This window comes from Labrus mixtus, chromosome 2, assembly GCF_963584025.1.
Source record: "Labrus mixtus chromosome 2, fLabMix1.1, whole genome shotgun sequence".
NCBI classification, from domain to species: Eukaryota; Metazoa; Chordata; class Actinopteri; order Labriformes; family Labridae; genus Labrus; species Labrus mixtus.
Genome location: NC_083613.1, coordinates 28,368,064 through 28,386,103, shown reverse-complemented (window position 1 = coordinate 28,386,103; position 18,040 = coordinate 28,368,064). Strand labels below are relative to the sequence as shown.

The following is an 18,040-nucleotide window of genomic DNA, read 5'->3' as shown; positions in this document are numbered from 1 at the left end:
TTTTCTTGAGCTGCTGTAATCAATAAAGTTTATCTTTATCTATTGGTGATGGTACACTGTACATAGTTTTATTATGGTGATGGGAATATGCATTATTGGTGTAATTAGATAATTAGATAATGGTAGACAAGTAATTATTTTACATGATATTATATACTATTGTATAATTAATACAATTTAATACCTATTAAATTGAGTTAAAAGGGGTAGGATTAGATAAGTTTTACCTTCTTCCTACTCCTTTTCGGGCATGTAAGAGCGAATGCAGGACGTTGAATTTTCACTCTAATGTGTATTTATTTTATTTGTTTTCTACATAGTTTTAATTACAGCTTTACTTTGTTTGTTTTTTTACATGTTCAAAATAAAGACATCAATCAATCAATTAATCACTCAATCAATCACTCAATCAATCAACCAATCACTCACTCAATCAATCAATCAATCAATCAATCAATCAATCACTCAATCAATCACTCACTCAATCAATCAATTGCCATTTACTTCAATGTACACTTTATAATGTGTAAGTTAGTTTTATTAAAAAAGAAGCAGACAAATAAATAAAATCTGTATTCTGGTTTGCTCTTGCTTTCATTGTCATCTGACTAAACTACTTTCAGTGGCACGACGATCTTTTCTTTGATGTGAATGATGATAAACTCGATTTCCCGCAAAATCACAGAAAGCGAGAGCGGGTTGTGTGTCATCTCCGGATGTCGGCAGCCAATCACAGCGCCGCATTCTGTCAGGCCGTTTCCCATTGGCCGACAGCAGACTAACACTCTGTTGTTCAGTACAAATTGAAGGGAACCACACCGACAATAAATACCAAGAGAGATAATCAATTATCCTGTTATAAAAAATAATAATAATAATCCACGTATCTCGGATATCAAACTACAGTTTTTGGACAGTTGAATGTTGGGGAAACGAGGTTTATCTTCTTGTAAAACCATGTTAGCATTGCGAGCTAACTAGCCGCTGTCTCGTCGCCTCCTCTTCATGGGTTTCTGCTGTTGAGTCTGCCGGGCTTCTGCTGGAGGCAGTGGGACATCTAATTAATGCCATCGGCCAGGGTGGGTTGCTATTACTTACGCCTGACGTGTACTACAAGTCGATTATCGATTTTTTGTAATTAAACGAATCATTACTGCGCTAAAATACCAAGCTGTCCAAACATGTTAGCTTCAGCTAGCTAGCCTCTCTGCTAACTCGCCCACTAGCGTAGCTAACGCGTAGCCACCACTTTAAACCGGATTTATTAACAACGTGTTGTGTGGGGTTTTTTTTTCCCCCTCGCAGAGCTCAGGTCATATTATGAGTGGGGCGAGTTGTAAAGCAAACGGCGCCGTGTACCCCGCCTCATCAGCCATGATGAACTCTGTGAAGAAGCCGAAGATGGAGCAGATCCAGGCCGACCATGAGCTGTTTCTGCAGGCCTTTGAAAGTAAGAGTTTCACTGTAATGCAGCTTTACTGTTTCTATTACATGTGGAGGACGTTCCCTTTGCTTTAACCCCACTGTCATTGCTTTCATTATCTTTCTTTTAACTGAAAGGTCTTCACATGTTGACTGTCAGTCCATGGTGATACTAAGTAGATGTTTGTGACTTGACACTGCTGAATAGATTTACTGGAGAAGCGTGGGGGGGGGGGGGGAACATAATGTATTGAGTGTTCCCTGCAAACTTCTTCTTATTTGGCAGAACCATGTCTTCTTGTAAAGTAAACATAATGTACAGTGCTGTTTCAGGTTCTGACGCAGTGAATTGAAAAGCTGGTCGATAATAAGTTGTGGCCTGTGTCATAATGCAGACCAAATGGACAACAGAATTGCCTTTTTTTTTATAAACCTTAAAGTTCATTTTGAATATGTGATTGTTTTTTGCTGGATTGATCTGTCAGAAGTTTGTTGAAACTCCATAGTGATTATCAGCATCACTTTCTTACCACTGTAACTTTTGCTGCTTTGCTGAAGTGCTCATGATGGATAGGCCGGATCTTTGTAACATAACAATAAGTAAGGTCTTTTACCTGCTTTTTGTAACATAGCAATAAGTAAGGTCTTTTACCTGCTCGAGATAAGTGTCTCGAGATAACACTTGTTATGAGTTGACGCTATACAAATAAAAATTGATTGATTGATTGATCACAATAACATCTGTTTCTCATTCCAGAACCAACTCAGATATACAGATTTCTTCGCACAAGAAACTTGATTGCAGTAAGTGATTGACTATGCCAGTTTTGTTTTTTTATTCTATTTATTGAACTGTCAGTTTTTAATTAATCAATTTCCCCCCCCCCCCTTTGTAGCCCATATTTTTGCACAGGTCGCTTACCTTCATGGCTCACAGAAACGGTCGAACGAATGCCAGAAGGTATGAAATCTGATGATGTCTTGTCAACATGAACAGAGTTGCTTTTAGTACAAATGAAATTGCACCAACAAGGTATCATAATACAATTGATGCATGATCAGTTTAATGTAATTTCTGATGAGTCACAGTACTAATAACTCACTTTAATCCTGTGACTTTTAATCCTTCCTCCCAGGAAAACATTCAAAGTGGATGATATGTTGCAGACAGTCGAGAAGATGAAGGGAGAGCAGGATTCTCCGAGGTAAAAAAATAAGCCGTAATGCCCTTTTTATTGCTGAATAGTTTTCAGCAGTATACCGGCCAAACAGTGTTGATTGTTCATATTAAAAACTGGGGCACTTACTTGACTTATCTGTATATTTTTCTGCTTGTTGTTTAGCTTGTCATCACATCTACAGTTAACTTTCACTGGGTTCTTCCATAAGGATGGTAAGCAGGTTTGACTCTTTATACTTTAGTGTGATATGTTTGTTTTGAGACACACACCTCCACAGGCACTCAACATTGGCTAAGTAAAGAAAGAAAGAAAAAAAAAAAGGTTACATAAAGTGCAAACTATTAATGAGGAAATCTTACAGTATGCCAGCACTAGATTCTATGTCAGCAAAAATATCCCACAATGCAATGCAGTCGTTACGTCAACAGCACAACAGTATCATCAATAATGCATCAGTTTAAGTGTTGATATAAAACTTCCCGGGTTAATCGTATTTTTAAATCAGTACAACGTTGATCATTTTAGTTTATGTAGACACATTGGTAATGTTGTTGTTTCCATGGATACGTGTCTCCAACCGGCACGGAAGCTCCGATAGAGAAAATCTAGATGAAGATGATGTCTATACTGTACTGTGGTTTAGTACAATAAAAGCAGTTTGGAAGCTCCTACTACATGTCAAGGTCATATTCCAAATACATCTTGTTTTAAAAGCAGATTTGCGGTGACACTAACAAACTAGTGTCATTAACTACATCCATGCTAAAACAAAATATTTTCAATCGAGGGTTTTGGATATAAACATCGTGATATTAGTGACAGAAGATTAGATTTTCCCCCACTGAGTCATTTTCAATACCAAAAGAGCATTAGCTTTATAACCATCACATAGAGTAAACAATGGCCATTATTTGTTGTGTATGAGAAATGGGAAGAGAAAAATCTAAGATTAACACTAGATTGTTTTTTTTTCGTTCTGCAGAAAAGCCATCACAGAATTCAGAAAATGAACAAAATTCCGTGTCCCTAGAGGTGCTACTTGTCAAAGTCTGCCATAAAAAACGCAAGGTAAAGTAACCGTTAATCAAAGTCTCTCGCTTTGTAGAGCAATGTTTTTGTGCTGCTACCGCGTGTTCAATTAAGTGTGTTGTTTCAGGATGTCAGCTGCCCTATTAAGCAAGTGCCTACAGGTAAAAAGCAGGTGCCTTTGAATCCTGACAGCAACCAAACCAAGCCTGGGGCCTACCCTTCCTTACTGGTGTCCAGTAACGAGTTTGAGCCCAGTAACAGCCACATGGTCAAGTCCTACTCGCTCCTGTTCAGGGTGTCATGCACAGGGAGAAGGGATACTAATGGTCTGGTGAACGGAGAGGCTAATGAAAACATCGGTAGGGAATCTACATCTTAGCCCTTAGTGGGTTTTTTTTTTTGTCTTTGTAAAGTTTGTATTAATGATTAAATGGTGCATGCATTTTTTATGTCCTTTAAAAAAAAAAAGATGTAACTGATACTCCTAGTCGAAAGAAGAGAAGTTCATCCCATAGAGACGAGGGAGATGCCACAGAGACTTTCGTTGCACAGATGACTGTTTTTGATAAAAACAGGTAAGGTTTAGTGATTATTTTTTATTTTTTTTTTAAAGCTCTTTTTCTAATCCTTCTGCTGTGCCTTCAAATCATCGCTCTGGTTTTGTCGTCTGCAGGAGATTACAGCTGCTGGATGGGGAGTACGAGGTGTCCATGCAAGGGATGGAGGACAGCCCCGTCAGCAAGAAGAGAGCAACATGGGAAACCATTCTCGATGGAAAAGTAAGGAGGGCTTAAACTGTGTGCCATAAGGAGTCGCCTCCTCTTAGGCAGGGCATATGTTCTCCAGCCCTATGACAGATCTGTCAGTTGGGGACAAAATTCAACTGCAAATAGCGTTTTTTTTTTCACTGGCAGGTCATGCTTGTAAAAAGTGATTAATGTTATTCTGATGTGCCAATCAGGACTGATCTGTGACGTCCGATTAAGACAATTAGGGCTTTCACACTTGCACAAATCTCATGAAAAACTGAGCAGCAGGATATAATCAGGATAATTCACCTTGAGAGAGTTGGGGGGGGGGGGGGGTGGTGGTGGTGGTGGTGGTGTTGACGTTTATTCCCTGCGATCAGTGCACAACCAAAGACTGTCTCTTTGTACGACTGTACGATCTCCGTGCACATAATTAAACCGCTGCATTAGGTTTTCTGTTTACTAGTTTTACTGTTCTTCTCTGCTCTTTTGTTGATATTGGGAGACCCCCCCCCCTCCCTCCTGTATGACAGGGATAGACTCCCTCTGTGAGGTGCATGTGTGAACAACCAGATCAGGAGGATTTCAGGGGCAGTCCTACTGGAATTCTCCAGCTGTTTTCACATATGCACTCCTGAAATGTTCTAATGGAAATGACATAAGGCATCAGCGTGCGTTGCCTTTGTCATGTCCCGACTTGATGTGTTTGGAAGTTACAGTGCGCTTATTTAACTCCAACTAAGTAATAAACGGTAGAATGACTGTCAGTGACATGCAGGAGTTATCTGCACCTCAGGTTTGATAACCTGCAATCGTAGATAACACCAGGGTGCTGTACCTTAAACCCTACATGAGAGAGGAAAATTTGCTTCCTTTAGTTTACTTCTTCAAAGAAAAGTCTTCTCTTCACTGACTTAATGTGATATCTTAAATTTGGCTGCCAGTCACTCTTCAGATGAATGATCTAAACCCTAGGGGTTGCTTATCTTAGTTACACCTCCTCATCACTGACTGTTACTCTGTTTGACCGTCCCACAGAGACTGCCACCATTCGAGACATTTTCTCAGGGACCCACGTTGCAGTTCATGTTACGTTGGACAGGTGATGCCAGCGGAAAGTCCACTGCCCCTGTGGCCAAACCCCTTGCTACCCGCAACTCAGACAGCTACAGCCCCATGGAGACAAGGACCAGCAACCACCGAGCTGCCCTCATGAGTAAGTACAAACGTAGCACAGGGTAGTTCAAACTATGGCTCAGGGGAGGAAACATACAGAAGTAAAAAAAAATGTGTATATATATATATATACCAAAAGAAAAAAAAATGTTTTGTATAATAATCTTAAATACTCCAAAAAAAAAATGGTGATTGAAGCCATGCTTCTGATCCTGGCTGCAGCGTGATGGAGAGGGGGAGACTCTTGACTCAGGCTTTTGTAGACAAGCACACAGGTGCAGCCGATCAGAGGTTGATAGAGAGTGGAGGTCAGGTAGTGCTTAAAAAAAAAACAAGATCAGTTTTGCACTTAACACCTCCCATAAATGGGTTGTGGTAAGGCAACATTTTACATTAAAGAAATGACATTTTGCATGGATCACTTGAAAGGACATTGTGTCCCTCCCCTGAATATGCTGGATTTTCAGGGTAAATCCTTGAAGGAACAGACTCCATCGCATGAGACGGTGGATGGAGTTTTTCATCCTGCTTAAAGAGTCCAAGGGGTTATTGTTTATATAGTCCACAAGGGGCTTAATGGATGACACAAACATCAGAATGAGCCAGAATGAGGGTCAAGATTTGTGTCAGATCTTGGAAAAGAAGCCCAAGGGATGCTCAACACTTTGAAGAGTCCTGTTGGAGAAGATCAGCCCCAACATCACTGACATCAATGGCCACCTCAAAGGCTCGGTCAAAGTCAGGGGCAGCTAGTACAGGAGCACTAGACCAACAGCTTTCAAGTCCTCAAATGCCAAGGAAACAAGGAAGATCTTGGGCAATACCAAGGAAATGTTTCAACTCAAGATGAGAAATTGGAACAGCAAAACTCACAATAGCGTCTACTTTGGCACTGATAGGACAAACCCTTCCACAACCAACAACTTTAATAAGTCACTGTGGCCTGTCCGAATTCGCTCTTGGCAAGGTTCAAGGTCAGATTGGCTGTCGCTAGCCTACTGAACACTTCCTCAAGCTGAGCTACGGGTTGAGACCAAACAGAGCTATAGATGACAACATCAACAAGGTAAGCCTCACAGTTTGCAACACCTCTCAACACTGTAGTCAACAGATGCGGGAAAAGTGGCTGGTGTGTTGCACATTCCAAAGGCCATAACAGTGTACCGACATCTCGGGTCACGAAGCAGAAAGTTCACAGTCGCTCTCGGTGATGGGGAAAATCAGTGCATAATCGAGGTGTCTGATTTTTCTTGTCAACGAGCAGACAAGGGGGTAACCCCCCCCCCCAGGAGCCAATGCTGGGTTCAGCAATGCCATGCTTCAGTAGGTAGTAAGTCCACCTCTCTCTGCAAAATCTCCCACTTCTCAGGAGTTACTCTGTATGGATGTTGCTTCACAGGAGTCACATCACCAACATCAGAAAAGACAGTAGAATGTTTTATTATCACCCCTATGATGTCAGAGCTTTCTGTGGAATCCAGGTAAGAAAGGTGTGCATCTAAATTGGCAAAGGTTTTAGAATTTGGCAAAGTTTACAGTAGGCTTGCAACATTGTCTTAAGGGTCTGATGACAAAGGAACTCCTCAGAGGGAGCACTAACAAACTCATTAATTGTTACCAAACTGGATAACTTTACGAAATATAAACTAAAGCTACAAAGCAGAACAGCCCAAACCCAAAACACACAAATTTATACAATACAAGAATGACGTCCCATGAAAGGAGCACTAAATTAAACTTACCTAGCTGTCTAACTCTCCCACCGGTGAGTACATTGAGCAAGTAGAAAACAGAAAACTACCTAACTTTAAGTAAAACTTTCTTTAAAGGCATGTCGGGCTTCAGGCAACTCTGAAAACTGAGCTGCATCGACCCTCAGTCATACAACCAAGAAAGTGAGCCAGCGTACCCCAACAGGGAACATGTCTCAGCCCAGGATTGCCTTCAAAAATAGAAAAGGCAAAATTATGAAATGATATTAAATCCTGTTAGAAATGTAATGGCAGGAGGCTGAAAAAAAACAACCTCACAGATGACTAAGATGTGAGGGGGTCATGAACAGCTGAAAAAGTTTGTTGGTGTTTATCAAGGACACCTTAACAAATTATATTTCAAACCAGACTCTTTGAATGAGGCTCAATAGTTTTTTAGATTTTTACCACCCACTGTGGTATTTTTGTGGTATGTAAATCTGTGAAAAGGCCCTCAGTGAGTCATTACCCCTGAGTCCTTCTCAGTGTGACTCAGCAGCTGTGAAAGTGCTGGCAACTTAAATGTCACTCTTCAAGTCATTTCCTTGTCATGTTTCGATGAATGAATTTCAGGCAAACTGCTAATTTGGCTTCAAATGTGCAAATGAAAAATATTGGATGGCAATTTGAATTCTGTTTGGGCAGTAAATGGGCAGCAGTGTCGTCCTCTCCAATAAAATGAATGTATTAGAATCTTTAGAAGAGTGTCTACAGGGTCCTGTATGATAACTTTTTCTCAATCTTCCTAAACTGGCATCAGGTATCGGTGAAGTCAATGCATCGATCCAGTACTATAATAATCTGTTTGCAACTGTTTCAGGTAGACTATCTTGTGACAATATCACAGTGTGGTGTTATCAGACTGTTGAAAACTACAGCGCACTAACAGCATAAATTATAAGCTTTTAATAATGAGCTAGGTCATTAGTTTCTAAGGCATACTCGGATAATTGTACGAGTCTAGGTGTTGGAATCAATATCAAGAAGAACAGAATGGTTTCCATACATCTTTAGTAACTTAGACGAGGCAACAGAGGGGTCGAGCCACCTTCCAGTATTCATTATGGTCATTAAATTCAACTGCAAAATAAGTCTTAAAATGTGTTGAGACAAATGACAGCTTGGACACGAACGAGCATTGGCGACAAAATCAGCTTGATCTGTTGTTTCCTACTGGAGTGTCCTAACAGCCCGCGAGCAATGCATTGTGAAAGCATCGGGACGCGCCGTTTTCACCCCCACGCCCAGTTCTGTCGCTAGTGTAGACATGGACAAGGAACGAGGGAGCTGGACGAGGAGCTGGGAGTGTGTTTACTTGATTGGCTTTAGCTTTTGTCTCTCAGCAGAGCGCATTAGCTTGTGGTGCAGCGTGCACTAATAATATATATCTGGGACTGAAATGTGGTGCTTTGATTCGTGTTGACACAAAGGCAAAATGTTTCTCCACCTTCAAAATAAAAGCACTAGACGTCATACTGTTTACAAGGGGAACCTGAAATCCATAGAGCAAAAGAAGTGCATATTTAAATGTTGAATTGTGGACAGCGTGCGACCGATGTGACGCAATATGTAACGCTTGCGTGCTGTTGGGACACATGAAACTGAACTTAGGCCGTGTTCACACTTGACTTCTCTTTTCAGAAAAAAGCGCTGCCTTCAGCACCTTTTTTGAGCGCTTATGTGCGAGTGTTCTGTAACCTTAACAACGGGATCTAGTCTGCGGTGCAACCGCGCCGGAGCACAACGCATGAATTTAGCACAGAAAAGAACAAGCGGGACGGGAAGTCACACACCGATACAACATTAAAACATCCGTTTTATTTTCAGAATGACACCCTCCGTTTTGACGGTTCAGAAAAACGACCGTTTGTGTGTTTGTTTACGTGTTTATAAGGTTTTTATTGAGTTTTATACCACGAACATCGTATTATCTCGTGCTGTCGCCAGTGAATCTGTAAAATTACCACGGAAACTCCTTTGTCTCCGTACTCCAGCTGTCCGGCTGTGCTCTCCGTGCTGCAGACTGAGAACGCAGCCGGTGGGTGTCGACGGATGAGGATGCACGGACCCGTAACGGACCGGAGCGGACACGCACTGCACACATATCTGGTGGAAGTTTGCCGTTTTTGGGCACGGGTAACTAGGGACGTAGGTAACTACTCGTCCTGATTGGTCAGCTGTCAGAGAGGCGTTTGACGTCACCCAGCGCTTTTCTGAAAAGTTTAAATAATTCAACTGAAAAAGGCGTCGGGCGCAGCGCTTTTTGAAAAGGCGTCATCCTTTTTCCTTTTTCCATAGGCTTGTATGTAAAAAAAGGTGCTGGCAGTTGAAAAAAGAAGTCAAGTGTGAACACGGCCTTAAAACTCTCTCTTATCTTCCTGTACAGCCAAACTGTTGTGGTAGGTGGTGTAATGCCAAACACTTCACAAACACTGCTCCTTGAATGCAATTGTCCTTTCATGTTTGACACAGAACCACGTCTAACATAACAGAGAACTTTTTTTTTTTTTTTTTTTTTTTAGAAGACAGAGGCATCATCCGAAGCCGTTCTATATGTTTCATACTGCATGTGTTAAAGGGGGCTTCAACAGTCATATGTGTGTGTGTGTGTGTGCTGTCATTTCATATGTTGATGTCTTGGTGAAACAATACATTTGCTACCATTTCTTAAAAACATGTTTGAATGTCTCAAGTCGAATTTAAGATTTGTGATTCTCCAAGAAATAACTAAATCTCCATCTGTTCCCGTCAGCAGTGAAAGAGTCAGTGAGCACAGACATTCAGACGAGGAAAGAGCAGGTCCCGTGTGAGCCTCGGCAGAAGCTACGTATATTTTATCAGGTACACAACAAACACAGGAACACATATGGCCGTTGGACTAATGATGTACAACCACCTGTAAGTGGCTGAATAGCAGAATGTATTTGTGGTCTTTGTTACTGAAGACATTTTTCTTTTTTTGTTTGGAATTAGTGTTATGATTTGATTTGAAACCCAAGAAAATGTTGACTTGAATGTAACTGACAATCTAAACTCATAAAGCACACTCGTATATCATAGGTCATAGCATTTTCAGCTCTGTGAATCTGTAGGTACCAAAATGTGACAGTAGCTCTGGTGTTGTGTTATTACTCTTAACAGTCATCCAGGTGAATTTGTTAGCGGTTGACTTCCTCGTTTTCTTTGAAACTAATATGATCCTTCTTGTTCAGTTCTTGTACAACAATAACACGCGGCAGCAAACCGAGGCGAGGGACGACCTTCACTGCCCCTGGTGCACCCTGAACTGCAGCAAACTCTACAGCCTGCTCAAACACCTCAAGCTCTCCCACTCCCGCTTCATCTTCAACTATGTGGTGAGATACTGCACGTGTTCTTTGTTTCAGTATTTGTCTAAGGCCTAGTCCACATGTAGGCGGGTATTTTATTTTATTTTTTTAAACAAAGGTTTTCCTCCTCCGTTGTTAAAAAAAAAAAAGAATCCTTACACACACGTTTAGTACTCAAAAACATCTTCGTCCACATGAAAACGCAAACGACAAGTCAACAACGATGTCCTTGACATGTGGAGTGTGCATTGCTTACTTTCCTCTTACAATTGTAAGGGAAAAAAATGATGTCGACTGATACCAGACTTTGCATGGCTAAGAGCACACTTCTGGGTTTGTATTTCAAGAAACAGAGACAGATTGGGGAGGCCTGCTGAGTGGCTGTTATTCTCACATAGTGCAGGAGAAACATTGTGAGGAGTTGTGTTTCAAACCTGCTGTCGAGCTACGAAGTGCAACGAAGGGAAACCTCCGCCTTTCCTACCTGCTTATCATCACGCTCCTTATCCTCCATCTTTCTCTTTCCCTCTTCTTACCTGCTGTGTGTTTGCTGAATCCAGTTTCCTTTTGGATTTCACCAATGTTCTCTCTTTTTTTTTTCTTCAAACCTTTAGCCTCACCCAAAAGGAGCACGGATAGACGTGTCCATCAACGAGTGCTATGACGGCTCGTACGTTGGCAACCCTCAGGACATCCACAGCCAGCCGGGCTTCGCTTTCAGCCGCAATGGGCCAGTCAAGAGGACCGCGGTTACCCACATACTGGTTTGCAGGTACACTTGTTCTTCTCCACAAGTCTACAAGTCAACTCATTCAAATGTTCTCTGTGGTTTGTGTTACTCGAGAAATCAAGATGTGAGGTTCTGAATAGAGAAAAACCAGCATTATTTATTTATTTATTTATTTATTTGTAAGACCTCAGTTAAACTCAGTTCTCTCTGTTACTCCACAAAAAGCCTCCTACAGAGTTCAGTTTATTTTTGCTCGAGCATTGAAGAGGTACAGCTGATACCTGCCTCTGGCAAACATTAAGTAATGGTTAGTGCCGGCCAAAATGAGAAGTTGCTTCATGACAGTGTGGCCCTCTGCCTGTGGTAAAATGAGAATTCATCGTGAAGCTATGACTCTTCATTTTGTGCACACATCTGTGAGTCACTCGAGATGTGCCCACTACAGTTTTTTTTATTCTCTCGCTGTAGTTTCTTTTCATCAAATTCTGCTGCATATAGAGTCAACCATGAGTAAGGGGAAACTAATAGGACAAGGTGGTTAAGTGCAGAGAAAATCTCAATTTCTGTAGCTGATTGCAGCCTTTTGAATATTCCTGAATCTCCCTAAATATCGATCTTTAATATTGACATCTCCAGGGATTGGCCGCAAGCCCTTTGTAACAACTCATGACACATAACTCTGATTCATTTTACCCTCAGAAGGTGTGTATTGTGCAAAGCAAATCAGAGTTGAAGTCAGAAAAAGGAGTACTCAACAGTATAGTGAATATATAAACAAACAGAGGAAGCTTATTTCAGATGTACATGGTGTATTCTTTGGTTTTGTTTCTCTCTCGTTTCCACCAGGCCCAAGAGGACCAAACCCAGTCTGTCAGAGTTCCTGGAGACCGAGGACGGAGAACTGGAGCAGCAGAGGACCTACGTCAGCGGACACAACCGACTGTACTTCCACAGTGACAGCTGCATGCCCCTGCGGCCTCAGGAGATGGAACTGGACAGCGAGGACGAGAGAGATCCAGAGTGGCTCAGAGAGAAGACTGCCACGGTGAGAAACCTTTTACTCAAGGCTGCCTTTTTGTGATCGGCTTCACTGATGACTGACGATGTCCCACCACTTTCAGTGATGTTGGTGACCTTGTTACGCAATGAACAATTCACGTAACACTAAAAAGCTTTGCAGGGATGCACACTTGAGATTGGAAGCACTTTAGCATCGCGCTTGGGAAGCTGCTTTTCTGCGCATCTTGGGAAGTGTCTGATTATAATAAACAGATGGACACTTTGATCTCGCGATGTGTGTTCACTAATTCAAGCAGTTTATGAAATCAAACAAAGGTAGCTGGCACAATCCGCTTCCTGCCTTTTTCCTCCTTTGCCAATCACATCCCTGTTGAAGCTTTGTTGTACAGATTTTGGTGTCTGATTACCATGGCAACAAAGACTCAAAGTGTCCGCCTGCACATAAATAACATAAAGGTGCTGAGATTAAAAACTGTTGCCAACACAGAGCCGTTTCTTCAGCGTGCACTTACACAAGTAAACAGCATTTCATCACTTCAGTATCGATCTCCTGAATCTGCCAACACGACTGTGTGCTCTCAGGACACATTTTCTGTTTGTGATTTATGAATTGACCAGTACCGGAGTGTGACATATTGTTCATTATAACTGTTCGCCATCATGGCTGCTTTTGCTTTTCTTAAGTGAATCCATCAAATTGTAATCGGCTTGGTTCTTTTTTTTTTTTTTTTTTTACTGCTGCAGTGTTTTAACAGACAAGACGACAGATGTTTTTTTTTTTTTTTACAAGATCATAATTGTACATATCTGATTTTGTTTTTGTGTCTTACAGCAACTGGATGAGTTCACAGATGTAAACGAGGGAGAGAAGGAGGTGATGAAGCTGTGGAACCTGCACGTCATGAAGCACGGGTATGTTCCATACAGCTGTCGTTGAATCATGTATTACTCTGTGTATAGCTCTGGAAAAAAAAAAGAAAAAGAAAAAAAGAGGCCACACCAAATATTCCTTGATTCAGCATCTCTAAATGCATAGAAGTCAGTCTAGTGTACGACTAATTACAGTCGGTTAAACATAAATTTAAATTCAGATGAACCGACAAGTCTCAAGGGGACACTGTCTGCAAACAGTCACATATAAACTGCTATTTATTTAAAATTGTCTTGGGGTGTCAAATTGTCAAATTGGTTTGCCTAGTGTAGCTAACGTTAGCACCTTTTAGCTGATGGGTCTTCCCTGCAAGGTTAACATCCACATGCCTGTGCTGAATGTGCTTACACATGGCTCTGCTTGATGTGCCACGTTAATCTGACACAGCCTACAAACAGTTCTATCTGAATTTGCTGCTATCCGCTATGCTATGCTATGCTATGTGCTTGTTTACATCTGGGTAGTTGATCTGAAAGAGCAGGCCCATCAACCGCAGCTACAGCCAGTCTACGGTTACAGCGCCACCTGTTGGCAGGGGGCTGCGTTGCAATCAAGGCATTTGCACAACATTTGAACAGCTCGATCACCAATTTATAAAGCTGTGAATATTTAATTTAACGGACTAGTAATTCTGTTTGCCGACTAGTGAGACTGATGACTTCTAACATTGAGTTGACCAAAAGCGCACATCCCCATTTCAGTGTCTGTTGAATGTCAGCACAGGTACACCTCACATCTTTAATGAGGTATTGATGATCACCTGACAAGTCATTGAACAAAGCCATGCTGCTTTAATTTGTGCTCCAATTTCTGTCATAAGGTCCCCCAACAACAGAAATGTGAAGGACGGAAGGTGAGCATGCACAGACGCACAAAAGCCGTAACTGTTAAAACTTTGGTATTCTACCGTTAAAAAAAAAAAAAAAAAAAAAAAAAATGATGAACATGTATTCATTGCACTTTTAGCTGTTTAAAGGCACAGTATGTATATTCCTCCGCCAGTGGCCTCTCAATCAAAACAATAACGTCGAGGCTGGTGGGGAATCATGGGAGTGATTCTCTCTGCTACTACCTCCCAAGGAAAGCGAGATTTGTGTTGACCGTAGTCAAGACGACCAGGCGAAACAGACCAGAATGTTTACAGACGATGTATCATTTACATGACGTTTTTTTTTTTTTATCACAGCAGCACATACAGCAACAGTACGGCAGCTTTCAGTAAGAATTACCACTACCTTGTGTAGCTGTCTTTCGTTTCCACGGCAACAGTTAACATGTCGTGTCTGTCAATTTTCTCTGTCAAATCACAGAATTTATTTTTACTGTAAGCATTCTAATAAAACTCCACATATTGTAAGTTTTAAAAAAAAAACACTGCATCTCTTTATTATAATCAAGTTTCATTTTTTTAGTTAGGAGAAACATTAATTTTAGTCAAACACAAACCTTTAAATAGTAGAACCAGCGGGCAACACACACTTTTCAGTGCTCTCCTATTTTTTTCCAGAGCTGTATATATATAGTTGTAATAGGCTGTAATTGTACAGTTTTAACACTTCATTCTCTGTTCTCTCTCTCTCTGCAGTTTCATAGCGGACAACCAGATGAATCATGCTATCATGTTCTTCGCCGAGAACAACGGTGCTTACATCATCCGCCGCAACCTCTGCCGCAACTTCCTCCTGCATCTCGTCAGCATGCATGACTTTAACCTGGTGAGCACGGCCACCATCGACCGCGCCATGGCCCGCCTGCGACAGATCCAGGAGGAGCTGCCGAACACCGAGGAGGAGCAGCAAGACCAGATTCTGGCCTCAGCCGGAGCCTGCAATGGGAACTCCGTCACCTCCTCTGGAGGGAAACAGGGCAAGAGGACAAAAAGCGCACTGACGGACTGATGCAGGCTGGAGCGGAAATTCATGGAACAATGATTGTTGTGGGTTTTTTTTTAATTTTCGTTGTTTCATTTTGTTTTTCCTTTAATGAACATTACCGACCCTTTGGTGCTTAGATAGGCGTGAGAACTGGTCTCTGGAGGTTCTGACTTGAAGCAGACCTGTATACAAGGTAAACAAGTTTTTGGAACTTGAGATTTGAACCAAATATGAACAATATCAAAGTGAATCACCCACTTTTACACACACCAGGAGTTTGAGGACTGACTGATGCAAGTTGAACCTACGTCATATGCATTTGTAGGTGCCGCTGAAGTACGTGATGATCTGTGATTGGATGAGAGTGTGGACAAACGGGAGTCCTCTGACGTGGCACAACTGTCTTTGTTATGTCCTCTTGTTCTAGAAAACTGTACGAAGACTACAGTTAAAGCTGGACTGGTAACATTGTCACTGTTGATTCTTTGTACACACACACACACACACACACACACACACACACACAGTAACCCTGTTGGAAACGTATCCTTTTAGCTGATTCTTTTAGCACTTGGTGTTTGTGTTTAGGAGGCTCACCGTAAATTTGTCCTCTTCTTTTCTTTCTTTTATTTTTTATTCCTGCTGCGCCAAAATGTTAAATGCAGCCTTTTCTGGTGTCACCAGCAGAGAAACCTTGGTGGGTTTGATTTCACTGTTGTGAATGACATTTCATCTGAAGGTTTCTACACATTGTCTAGAGTATATAAAGCCTTTGCAGCTCGTGTCTGAAGGCCTGAAATGGACTGTTGGTTTTCACTGGTTATCTGCCTGGAAGAAGATAAAATGGGAAACTCCTACTTCATCACCCCAACGCCTTTTTTGGCCTGCATTGTTAATAGCTCAAGGAAAGCCAGGGAACTTTTCTGAATCTTTTTTTTTTTTTTTCTGAAGATTTACTGAAACAACCAGCAGAACATCACCCCATGTATCATGTAGTGTGCATAGCGAGCAAGATGTAAAGCGGACAGTTTTCTAATGCTGCTGGCACCTTTTTTTTAGTTTTTTTTTTTTTTTTTTTAATCATGTCAAGGTCTGAAGATGTTGGAGTTCCAACATAACTACCAGTAGCTGATTATTGACAGAAATGTGTATACATGTAATTATATCAAATGTTTAGCTGTTCCCCATTCTAACTCCATGACTGAACAAGTGGCAGTTTCTTCTCTCAAAGCAATATGCTCTTCTTCATCACATGTTTGGTTTCCAGGTCCAACTTCATAGTGTGTTCTTTTAGGTGCAGTTTATGCCAAAGGGTAATATGTCCATCACTCTCTTAGTTCAGTACATTTTATTAGAGGACTTACTTTGTTTAATTTTATGGCAAGTTTCTAAAAAAAAAAAGAAATTGACACTAGTGTTTTTGTAGTGTGCACATGAATTTGGTTGATCATCATACGTTACTGTTTCACCAGACTTCCTCGTGGAAAACCAAATTATCAATATATTTTCCTGCTTCCAGTATTCATGGAGGGTTTTCTGTATTCATCTGGGAAAAGGGGAGACGTATTCACTAATATTGTCTGAACACCCTGTTTCAAAATTGTGAACTGTACACTCTGGATATGGGGATTTTTATATTTAAAGAAATAAAATACATTTGACCTTATTTGTGTCTGTAACGTTTTGGAAACCAGGCATCCTTACACTCCATGCTCTTCCTTCTGTGTCTGTCTGTCTGTCTGGTTTGACTGAATGATGAGTGTCAGTGTTCAGGGTAAGACTCCAAAATAGGGAATGGATTTAAGTAATTTACCAAAAATAACATACATGTCAGTGTGTGTACAGTAGCCCTGTTTGAATGATGTCACTCTCTTCAGGCTAAAACATCTATTATTAGAAAAAAATCTCACTTTCGCCCTATTTACTTTGTAATTTACCAGTTGTCTTATAGCTATTTTTATATGTAAATAAGGCAAAGACCAGCAAAATAGTCTAGAAGTTTTCTCCAAGTTTGCTTAGTGTGTAGACTTTAACACAGACTATTACATTTGAGAAATTGATTGTACCCAAGAACATGTAATGAAGAGTTTAGACTAGTGTCATCTGCTGTTTGAAAAACAATCAGTCAAGTCCAAGTTAGATATTTCATAGGCATAACATTTTAATTTCACTTGTTTATGTTAACTCCCTGATGTGTTGTGAAGTTTAAGGGTCTCGTATTGCAATTTCAGTCTAGTATTAACTTGAGACATGCACAGAGCAGACATCGGGTTTGTTTCGTTTTGGTCTGTTCTTACCTTCTATCTCTCTCGGATTTCATCCAGTTGACTTTAATGTGTTCACCATCTTAACAAATTCAATACTGGTGCTCAGGTATGAGCTGATACTGGTCCATTTTAAGTCCCCTTGATTAAGTCCGTTTGCATCATCAATATGTGATGCACTTAAATGTAATTGAGAATAGAACGAGTGTTGGAGTTATTGATGTACATGATGTTATGTCTTCCATTAAAGTATATTTAAAGGCCATCTTTTAGGAACAACCTTTGGATTTAACTTTTTCGTTATACCTTAATCCAGGGACGGGAAACTGTGGTCACAGCAAGGGGCCACATTCATTTAATTCTCACAGCCAGAGGGCCAAATTGTAGAATACAAAAACGATTACAGGCAATTAATTTTTCAAATTTAACTCAACATATACGAGTGATCAAACCTTATGATGGACATATTTCTGGTTTTCATGATTTCATGGCAGATTTTAGTCATGTTTTCTTCATGTTTCCAATTAATTGATGTGTTAAAAATTGACCTGAGGGGCCACGTTGAGGGTTGATGGGGGCCGCAT

At 40.9% G+C, this 18,040-nt stretch overlaps 1 protein-coding gene across 3 annotated transcripts; it reads left to right on the top strand.

Annotated features, from left to right (window-relative positions):
• The first annotated feature begins 760 nt into the window (after positions 1–760).
• On the top strand, positions 761–16,858 carry suz12b (SUZ12 polycomb repressive complex 2 subunit b). Of its 3 annotated transcripts, none has more exons than XM_061060222.1 (18): positions 761–1,079; positions 1,306–1,450; positions 2,180–2,226; positions 2,319–2,383; positions 2,559–2,627; positions 2,766–2,815; positions 3,586–3,671; positions 3,760–3,991; positions 4,102–4,207; positions 4,306–4,411; positions 5,420–5,597; positions 10,064–10,149; positions 10,521–10,664; positions 11,252–11,409; positions 12,214–12,412; positions 13,220–13,299; positions 14,139–14,171; positions 14,904–16,858. In XM_061060222.1, exons 1-18 carry the CDS (start codon positions 1,065–1,067, stop codon positions 15,214–15,216), a joined length of 2,112 nt encoding a protein of 703 aa, XP_060916205.1. In that variant the 5' UTR covers positions 761–1,064; the 3' UTR covers positions 15,217–16,858. The 3 variants fall into 3 exon arrangements, with proteins under 3 accessions (XP_060916205.1, XP_060916200.1, XP_060916211.1); XM_061060217.1 differs by having other exon boundaries at positions 762–1,079; positions 10,061–10,149; XM_061060228.1 differs by lacking the exon at positions 14,139–14,171 and having other exon boundaries at positions 762–1,079; positions 10,061–10,149.
• Positions 16,859–18,040: the final 1,182 nt, after the last annotated feature.